Source organism: Conger conger, chromosome 12 (assembly GCF_963514075.1).
Source record: "Conger conger chromosome 12, fConCon1.1, whole genome shotgun sequence".
Lineage (NCBI taxonomy): Eukaryota > Metazoa > Chordata > Actinopteri > Anguilliformes > Congridae > Conger > Conger conger.
Window position 1 is genome coordinate 15,775,378 of NC_083771.1, and position 10,404 is coordinate 15,785,781.

The window sequence follows — 10,404 nt, forward strand, 5'->3', positions numbered from 1 at the left end:
TGGATTATTGAGTGTATATGGGCAATTTTATATCTACACAATAAGGTGTGCAAAAAGTGAAGGGGTCTGAATACTTTCTGTAGGCACTGTATACCTGGAATGTGGTGATGGATTTTTAAATAGTGACAGGCATTGAAAGTAATAGCCAATATGGCAGTGCTTGCCAACCCATTATTCCACATTCCTACAGTAAAAATGCACATGATCAGTGTCTTGTATATCTGGGATGGTGTTCTTCAATAATCTTCAAGATTTTTGAATAGTGCCATCTATTGTAGCCTATAGGCTTTTGGAGTACTTTACAATCCCATAATTCCAAATTCGTACAGTAAAAATTGCACCGCGCTCGTGGGACTTATACCTTATACTTATATACTTACACCTATACTTGCTCTTCAAGTATATAGTGTTTTTTTCCTGAAAATGTTCACGATTTTTAAATCGTGTATAAATGAATGACGATTATGGCAGATTGCAATCGCAATATTGCAATATCCTAGTGGCATTTGAGGATTCGAGGAACGTTTCCAGCCATCCAACTGTTCCAGACTGATATTTTGGAACAGATAAGTTCGCTTAAACCCATTCAAATTGGTGAAAACCTGCGATTGTTTCATGTCCCTCCCTCGGGCTGTTCATTGTCATCCCCGGTAGGCATGCGGAGACGCATTCATTTGGCTAAAGTTTCAACATTTCCTGTGCTCGGCTGCAGAGTGAGCAATTCGTATCTTTTAAATGTAGCCTATACACCCCTCCTCTGTCGCAATTAAAAACGGGGTGGGATTTAAAAAGGAATTCTACTGACCCAACCCAAATGAACTGGTACTGAACTTACTATGGTATGAACTTCTGACAACTGGAGCACTGAAATCAAGAACCTAATCAATAACCCTCTGGCTCCCCCAATTGTACACCGACATTCAACTAGCGAGACATACCTCTGGTATAAACTATGGCCCGCGTTACGAATAACCTAACCGTTTGAACGTGCAATGTTCAGGATAGCCTACTTTATACCACGGAATGATCCGAACTTCAAAGCGCCCAGGTTCACAGCATATTTCCGTATCTTCCGATACATTTTCAAACGTTCGCTTGAGTATCCTCACAGCATATCGATGGGAACCGATCGTTCATCGGCTCACTCGTTTGTTCACTTGTAGCCTACTTCCGAAAGTATGCATACGAGTCTCAGTTCATTGTTCACTCGCAGCATAGCCATTGGAAGTCGAACTGTTTTGCTCTGTCAGTCTGTGATTTAAGATAGTTTAATATTTGGACGTTTTTATCCGGACTAATTTCCTTCTTAAGCGACTGAATTCCCGTTAGCCAGGAAATAAATTTAAAGCGACCTCGAATAACTTAAGTAAATTATCAACTAGAACACCAACAATGACCAGAATAAAGACACTTACAGCGATATATACAACCGTATTAAGAAAAAACAACTTTATAATTTATTACACGGACGAGCCATCGGCAAACGTGCTTGAACGGCAACTGAAAATACAGCCAGATACAGCACTGCGTTGCGAACCATTTGCTTTTTAAATTTAGTTTTTTAGACTATAAAAATAAGATGAAGCATTATTTTTTTAACGTTATTTCTGAGAAAAATCAATATTTTAATCAATACAGTAAAATTCTTTATGGACACTCGTGGGAAATCATGCTTCAATGTACAAACGGGAAATAAATAACAATACTTAACAATAACTGTTAGCAAATCTAAGCAAGTGAGCAGTCCAGTTTCTGGGTCACAAAAAATGGCTGGTCTATGCCTGGAACAACGCAGGGTGTTACTGCATGGATGGTTGAAGAAAAAGCCAGGGACCCGACAGGATTTGAACAGTCCAGCTGTCTTTCTCCCTTAGGTAAGCATTACTACCCTGTAGAAATGAGGGGGGGTGGGACTCAGTGATCAGCTGACATCAGTCTCCTCTGCTGCTCTGCAAACTCATCCATCTCCTGTGGCGTCCGGAGGTACCCTTCAATCTCGCTGTCTGAGATCTCCTCATAGCCCGTCACCTCTGGGCCCACCTGTTCCACCCGCCTCTTTTTTGGGGGGTTCCTGGTACAAGGGGGCACAAACAGGTGCCTTTTTGCCCAGTTGTTCTCAGGAACGGGGTCAGAAGTCGCCGTTCTCTCAGTGGGGCTTGCTTCTCTGGAAGGGGAGGGCTGACCCTGTGGGCACTCGGTACTGGACCTGCTGGCTTCCGTGCTGGGCCAATCAGATGCCTGCATTTGCGTGACTGACCTGAGAGTGACTTCCTCCCCTTCCTCCTGTACGTGTCCCCCTGCGACAGGGTCCGGGCAGGCGAGAGGCTGGGCTGGGGGCCCCTCCGGGCAGGCGAGGGGCTGGGCTGGGGGCCCCCCTGCAGCAGGGTCCGGGCAGGTGAGGGGCTGGGCTGGGGGCCCCTCCGGGCAGGTGAGGGGCTGGGCTGGGGGCCCCTCCGGGCAGGCGAGGGGCTGGGCTGGGGGCCCCTCCGGGCAGGTGAGGGGCTGGGCTGGGGGCCCCTCCGGGCAGGCGAGGGGCTGGGCTGGGGGCCCCTCCGGGCAGGCGAGGGGCTGGGCTGGGGGCCCCTCCGGGGAGGCGAGGGGCTGGGCTGGGGGCCCCTCCGGGGAGGCGAGGGGCTGGGCTGGGGGCCCCTCCGGGGAGGCGAGGGGCTGGGCTGGGGGCCCCTCCGGGGAGGCGAGGGGCTGGGCTGGGGGCCCCTCCTGCAGCTCGTGATCAAAGCTCCGCATGGCCTTCTTCATCAGCAGGACGCGGTGCTTGAGGATGTCGGCGGTCAGCGTGGGGACGGTGCGGGGTTCTACGGGCGTGCCCCTCAACCAGGGCAGCTCCCTCCCCAGCCGGCACAGCACCTCCTTCAGCTCCACCACCCTGAGCGCTGCCTGGCCCGGCAGCGCCACCTTGGCCACCTTGAAGAACCGGGCCAGCGGGACCGCCAGCCGCGCCTTGCAGGGGTTCAGGGAGAGCCAGGCTACGTAGACCACACCCGCCAGGACATGCACGGGGTGCCGGCCGGTCACCAGCCAGGTGGTGGCAGCCAGCTCCAGCAGCTCAGCCGCCCTCTCCACCAGTCGAGCAGTGCTCTCACTGAACACCTCAGGAACTTCCGAGGGGCTCAGCTTGTACCTGACCAAAACAAAGGTGGACGGAGGGGGTAAACGGTTAGCTTGTACCTGCACAAAATAAAATATAATTTTGTTACCGTGTCCTTTTGGAGTCATTAAATTTGAATGGGGGAAATTTGGATTCCAGTGTTGTGGCTGTGGCTCCACTGAAAATACCACCTATTGTGTTGTCAATAGTGTTTTCACTGTCTTCCTCAGAAATATTCATTCAGACGAGATATTCATTGGAACTTCTCCAAAGGAAGTCCTCTATTTAGATGTAGGCATCGCAAAATCCTTTTTTTTAATTGTAAAACGTTAACCTTTTTGGGCATAAAATCTCATTAACTTTTTTTGCCGAAGTGCAACACACTGTGCATTGAAAATGCTACAGTTTTGTTATGCAGGTAAAAAAAAAAGCTGTGCTGTTTTATGCAAGCCTAACAAATTATCCACCGTCGGAAATGTAAGGTGATTAGCTGAATTCCTTTAATCATCACTTCAATAACATGCCTGTAGTCGGTTCTTTGATGAGCTGAAGTTATACAGAATTTTCTTATACACACATGGGGGTAACACATTTTCTCTGCAACTACATTACAAATACTGGTCAGAGATGGTTGTACTTGGGTTCATCATGTTTGAGAGAGCCTATAAAAAATGTAGATAATAGAATTTCTGTGTACAAGTAGTTTTGTAGAAGTATACAACAGTGAAACGGAGTTAGCACATTTTTAGAAATGCATAATTAGAATGTATTTGGTCGGTTGGACACTTGTTGTGAAAAGGACACTGACATTTCCGTATTTCTTGTCGTATGTGGATTTCAAAAATGTAGATGAGGCGAGGTCCCCCCACACTTGTTTTACCACCAACATGTTACAAAATAAGGAACTGTTGTCGCTAAAGCAAAGGCACCTTAAAATAGGTTATACAGATAGAACTGCAATTAAACGCTTTCAAGCGATAAATCCGGTTACTGTAGTGACTGAAAATTGCGCCCTGAAAAAAGGAGCGAATGCAAAAATAAATAAATAAATAAATAAATAAACTCATCAGCCCAGGGCTTAAGGGGTCCGTTTTTTTAATTAATTGTTTCATTCGCGCTTTAACGTCAATAGCCCTTCGGTAAACTACCGTTATAACGGGATGGGCGTGGTTATTTTCCAGATTTAGTCTGACCCTCATATGTTGCCAAGGAAATGAGGTCTTTCTCGCTAATAACCTTTACCTTTACAGGTAAAATATCTAACGAAAATAACTATTCCAATTGTTTCACGAGTTTAAGGAATCACAACTATGGTAGCCTATAAACGGGATAATCCACGACGAGACACGCGGGCCTATAATGAGCCGGCCTCATGCATTAAAACCATCACAAATATGCAAAATATCTAGTAGTCTTAGAAGTTTGGAAGCCATCATCACTGTAGTAAGATATCCTATATTGAAAACAAATTGCTAAGCGGTACAACTTTTTCTGAGCAATATTATGAAAATGTGATAATCTTAAAGTAGACAGAAAGTTGTGTCAGAGTACACATTTTCAGGTTTTCACCGTAACCATTTGTGGGTTACTTTTTGGCTGCCACCCCCCACTTTTTGGCTGCCACCCCCCATTTTTTAGGAGCCAATAACTCTAGAACAACAAATGCAATGAGGCTAATGTTTCGGATGTTTCCTATTGAATATATAAAGAAACGTTTACACAAAGTTAGGCAAATTGTGAGAGGTCACCATCCAAACCTTGAGTTTTCACAGAATGACCAATACTAAACCACTCTAAAAATAACTTGCTCAAGACTTGTGTTATGATTGACATTCATGCTGGTTCCCATAATTTACCCAGAGGTCTGCCCAAAAAACCATGGCGGTAGCCTTACTGATGGCAGTGGCTCTCCAGCAGGTCCTTGATGTGGTTGGGAGGGGCATCCACGTTCAGGATCTTGACCAGTTCATTGTACACCATGCCCATGGTGTGCTCACTCGCCTCCAGCAGCGAGTAGATGGTCCCCATGGCAATGGGCCAGTGGTGCTGCCGGCTGCTCAGCAGAACGCAGCTGCCTGCGAGAACCTCCTTCTTCTGGAGGCTAACGTTCAGAAAACTTGGGTGCTCGTAGGCCTGCCCAAACAAGCTCTCCGCCGTCTCCTCTATAACCCGGGGGAACCGCAGGATCCGGCACAGCGCACGCACCCGTTTCAGACCTGCAGGTGCAATGAACTGCATTTCCCAACATGCACCAGGTACGAGCATGCACCGACAGCAGCCAGCTGGCAGGAGGACCTGGCAGACTAGCTGCCGGGCGAAGCCAGCCACTAGAGCTGCCACTGGCACCAGCCAGCTGCCACACAAAGATCCAACACCCTCTCTAATTAGCCCAATCATTTATGTGATCATTTATCGATGTGCCCATGAATCACAGAAACTGGTCTTATTCTCATTATACACAACATTTTACAGAAAGTGAACTATTGCTGTACAGATTCGGTAACCATGAATGTTTCATTGGGTATTATGCAAAAGTAGTAATTTCTGTTTAGATTGTTGACCAGTCTTACCTTGAATTTGATTATAGCAGGGCTGCTTATGCAGCGCTGTGCTTTCCCGATACCTGACATCTGCAAGAAGTTGTACAAGACTCATTAATTGAAGATTAAAACAAAATCTGTTGCATTTAAGAAACTGCTTCGAATTCTAGTGTCCACTCCCTGTGTGAAGAACGTGTGTGCAGAATTGATCCTTCGCCAATTTCCATTCACGATCCCTCACTCTTTAATAAATTAAAGTAAGAATATATATGCTAAAAACATAACTATAACAATGAATTGGTGTAGCAGACACCACTAATGAAGATTGTGGTTAACTGAATCAGATCAGGTCATAAACCCAACTCATGTATAGGGCCCATTAAGCAGTAGAATTTGAAACATTCTGGTTCTAAATCTTTCTCTAACCTCTACCTACATCGCCGTACCTGTGCCCTGGATTTCCTCGCTTCGAGTTGTGGTAAGCAATCCCTCGGACACCACAGACCCACAATCAGCGCACACCAGCTGAGACTGCGAGTATAAGGAGTCGTCCACCAGGTTGGATGAGCCACAATCTGGACAGGACCTCCCAGACTCCATAATACCAACCGGTCCTGTCAATGCTTCCCGTTTACGTTGTGCTTGAATTAGTTGGCGAACACACAAACACACAATTAGCGACTACACACAAACACACATTCTCTTAATTCAGATCATGAAAATACCCGTTCAAATCGGTCAACAAGCTTGCCTGCATCCAGAAAATCTCGAAAAATGTTAACGTTAGATAAGTTAGCATACAAAGTATCATGCTTTTCAGAAAACAAAAACTGTAAACCTGCACAACAAACAATGGACAGAAATTCATGACTGATTTAAGTCACCCATACACGAACGTTAACGTTACTAGTAAGTTATTTATATTTATGCTTACCTGCTCGAGAAACATTACATTACCCAAGTGAAGTGTTCCTGCCAGCCAGTTCAGTTAGCTCAGCTGTCAAGCTCGGCATTGATATCGTTATATTTATATAATTTGTCATATATATACTTTTCGATCTACTTATATATACATCTATGACAAGCAGCTAGACATATTCATATGTTATGACCGTTTCGTTTGCTTTTGCTTATCAGTGGCCAATGTAAACGTCTGCAAAACGACACATTTCATAATTTTGAATTCCTCGTCTGTACGTCTTCCCTGTGGCTCGTGTGCAAATCCAGTGCCTTTTAAAGGTTCCGGGTCTTACGTTCACAGACGTACTAACCTACAAGCGTTAGTCGTCACGCACGCTACAATTAGCCATCACGTCAAAAACGTTCATATTATTTAGCTTGGCTAATACAATGGTAAAAATATACACATAGCCTTTATTATAAATTCATTATTTCTTAACAGTGTCAATTACTACTTAAGTAATTTATATGATTAAAATAAACTAAAAATTGTCATTTAACGTTAAGTGTACATTTACAATTCCCTTCACACGTGTGCAATCACGTTGCATATTGCTAATCCACAATTACATGTGATTGCAATTGACGGAGTTTATGAACTGATCGAACCCACAGTGCTAAAATAGCTTGCTTGCATGTCCAGGGAGATTCCCAGAAGGAAGTGGAGGAATGTCCAGGGCTGCGTCCCATTATCTTTCATTCCACCCTCCTTTACACCACTCCAGCTGAAGTATGTGGAGGAGTGGAGTTAATGAGTGGAGCAAAAGAGTGGACGGTTCGCCTGGAGACAGTAATTAATATGTAACCAACAACACTGGATCAAAAAAAAAAAAAATCTATACAAGCGAAACTATTTACTGTAATCCCAGAATCCCAATGTGTCTGATCTGAACACCTTCAACTGTAAAAGTTTATGTTTTTGACTATTTTCATTTGCATATCACATAGGCTAATTCAGGAACATTTCTGTAGACGCTGGAATCCGTAGCCTAGCCCATATGGCACTTCATATGTGAGTTATCATTTCCCATCGTTCAAGTGTTCACATTGAAAAACAATTATTTCCCACTGTAACATCCATAACAAATTTATTGATAATTAATACATCATTGGGAAACATTTGGTTGAATAAATTCATCCATGCATGACATTTTGCAATCCGGGTATAATGATATGCATGATAATAACACAAATTACAAACCTTTTTGATTATTGAACGGTAGACTCCCCAGATTCTTTGTAGCCCAATTTGGTGAAGATGGGCCTAAAACACAGAGACTAGTTTGCGGAAGTAGGTTTTGCAAAAATAGTAATAGGTGGAAAATAATGACTGCCAATGTTGCTTCTAGTGACAAATCTGTTTAGCTGGAGGACATACATCAAATGATATGCCATATAAGTTTCCATGAATCACAGCCAATGATACACTCTTTGAAAACCTATATATTTGCTATAGCGCCCCCTAGAGTGGTAGGGGGTCTAGAGATCAATATACAGTGGTGTGAAAAAGTGTTTGCCCCCTTCCTGATTTCTTATTTTTTTGCATGTTTGTCACACTTAAATGTTTCAGATCATCAAACAAATTTAAATATTAGTCAGACAACACAAGTAAACACAAAATGCAGTTTTTAAATGAAGGTTTTTATTTATTAAGGGAGAAAAAAAATACAAACCTACATGGCCCTGTGTGAAAAAGTGATTGCCCCCCCTGTTAAAACATAACTTAACTGTGGTTTATCAAACCTGAGTTCAATTTCTCTAGCCACACCCAGGCCTGATTACTGCCACACCTGTTCTCAATTAAGAAATCACTTAAATAGGACCTGCCTGACAAAGTGAAGTAGACCAAATGATCCTCAAAAGCTAGACATCATGCTGAGATCTAAAGAAATTAATTGAGATCTATCAGTATGGAAAAGGTTATAAAGCCATTTCTGAAGCTTTGGGACTCCAGCGAACCACAGTGAGAGCCATTATCCACAAATGGCGAAAACATGGAACAGTGGTGAACCTTCCCAGGAGTGGCCGGCTGACCAAAATTACCCCAAGAGCGCAGCGACGACTCATCCAAGAGGTCACAAAAGACCCCACAACAACATCCAAAGAACTGCAGGCCTCACTTGCCTCAGTTAAGGTCAGTGTTCATGACTCCACCATAAGAAAGAGACTGGGCAAAAATGGCCTGCATGGCAGAGTTCCAAGACGAAAACCACTGCTGAGCAAGAAGAACATTAAGGCTCGTCTCAATTTTGCCAGAAAACATTTTGATGTTCCCCAAGACTTTTGGGAAAATACGTGGTCTGACGAGACAAAAGTTGAACTTTTTGGAAGGTGTGTGTCCCATTACATCTGGTGTAAAAGTAACACCGCATTTCAGAAAAAGAACATCATACCAACAGTAAAATATGGTGGTGGTAGTGTGATGGTCTGGGGCTGTTTTGCTGCTTCAGGACCTGGAAGACTTGCTGTGATAAATGGAACCATGAATTCTGCTGTCTACCAAAAAATCCTGAAGGAGAATGTCTGGCCATCTGTTCGTGACCTCAAGCTGAAACGAACTTGGGTTCTGCAGCAGGACAATGATCCAAAACACACCAGCAAGTCCACCTCTGAATGGCTGAAGAAAAACAAAATGAAGACTCTGAATCCTATTGAGATGCTGTGGCATGACCTTAAAAAGGCGGTTCATGCTTGAAAACCCTCCAATGTGGCTGAATTACAACAATTCTGCAAAGATGAGTGGGCCAAAATTCCTCCAGAGTGCTGTAAGAGACTCATTGCAAGTTATTGCAAACGCTTGATTGCAGTTGTTGCTGCTAAGGGTGGCCCAACCAGTTATTAGGTTTAGGGGGCAATCACTTTTTCCACACAGGGCCATGTAGGTTTGGATTTTTTTTCTCCCTTAATAAATAAAAACCTTCATTTAAAAACTGCATTTTGTGTTGTCTTTGACTAATATTTACATTTGTTTGATCTGAAACATTTAAGTGTGACTAACATGCAAAAAAAAAATTAGAAATCAGGAAGGGGGCAAACACTTTCACACCACTGTACTCACTGAGTTTAATGATGATTGGCCATTGCTAAGCCAGTCAGCTGATTTCTGCTGATGGCGGCCAAGTTTTTTTGTTCTATGAATAGACTCATAGAGCCTGTCAGAGATTGAGCATACAACATTTCAAAACCAACTGATTGGTCAAGAGATTAAAAAGTTATGTCCATTTGCATGTTTTTGGTTGTTCCATGTTTTGTTCAATGTTTATTTTTATTTTTTTCACATCCCATACCTGTTTTGTAGTTAATTTTCCTGTTTTCTGTTTCTATGTATTTTGTAGTTGTGTTCCATTCCATGTTTTCAGTTTACCTGTATTCCTACCCACGCCCCCTGACACCTGATATGTGTTTCCTCATGTTCCATTGGACTCACCTGAATCCCATTGTGTCTTGTTACCTTTTTTATTTAAGTCTGCCTGTTTCTTTATCCTGTGCCAGATTGTCTTGTTCCTTGCCTTCGTGCTCGTGTCTGATTTCTCGCATCTGTTCCCCAAGTTCCTGCTTCCTGCCTGTTCCTGTGTTCCTGTTTACCTGATCCTGTGTTCCTGTGTTCGTGTCCTATCCTGTCTCCAGCCCTCAGCCTCCTCTCCTCCTCCCAGCTCCTTCCGCCCTTCTGCCTTCTGGACTGACTTCCTGGTTTTGACCTTCACCTGCCCTTGGATTACGTATCTGCTTTCTGTGTTGTTCCTGATTGCTGACTCTAACGTTCCCTCCCCCTCCCAGTTTCTCAGGCTGTCACTCTTC

At 43.9% G+C, this 10,404-nt stretch overlaps 1 protein-coding gene across 3 annotated transcripts; it reads right to left on the bottom strand.

Moving 5' to 3' along the window:
* Positions 1-1,471: 1,471 nt before the first annotated feature.
* brf2 (BRF2 RNA polymerase III transcription initiation factor subunit) lies at positions 1,472-6,868 on the bottom strand. Of its 3 annotated transcripts, none has more exons than XM_061263315.1 (7): positions 6,581-6,868; positions 6,093-6,287; positions 5,677-5,736; positions 5,001-5,322; positions 2,718-3,139; positions 2,561-2,594; positions 1,474-2,350 (listed from the first exon to the last, which is right to left on the bottom strand). In XM_061263315.1, the coding sequence occupies exons 2-7, from the start codon at positions 6,244-6,246 to the stop codon at positions 1,915-1,917; spliced, it is 1,428 nt and encodes a 475-aa protein (XP_061119299.1). In that variant the 5' UTR covers positions 6,247-6,287; positions 6,581-6,868; the 3' UTR covers positions 1,474-1,914. The 3 variants fall into 3 exon arrangements, with proteins under 3 accessions (XP_061119297.1, XP_061119299.1, XP_061119298.1); XM_061263314.1 differs by having other exon boundaries at positions 2,594-2,627; XM_061263313.1 differs by having other exon boundaries at positions 1,472-2,350; positions 2,561-3,139.
* Positions 6,869-10,404: the final 3,536 nt, after the last annotated feature.

Coding starts and splice junctions, on each gene's coding strand:
- brf2 (XM_061263313.1), bottom strand. CDS start 6,246: ATGGAGTCTGGGAGGTCCTGTCCAGATTGTGGCTCATCCAACCTGGTG. Junction 5,737..6,092: donor CGAGGAAATCCAGGGCACAG/GTACGGCGATGT, acceptor AACTTCTTGCAG/ATGTCAGGTATCGGGAAAGC. Junction 5,323..5,676: donor CTGCTATAATCAAATTCAAG/GTAAGACTGGTC, acceptor TTGCACCTGCAG/GTCTGAAACGGGTGCGTGCG.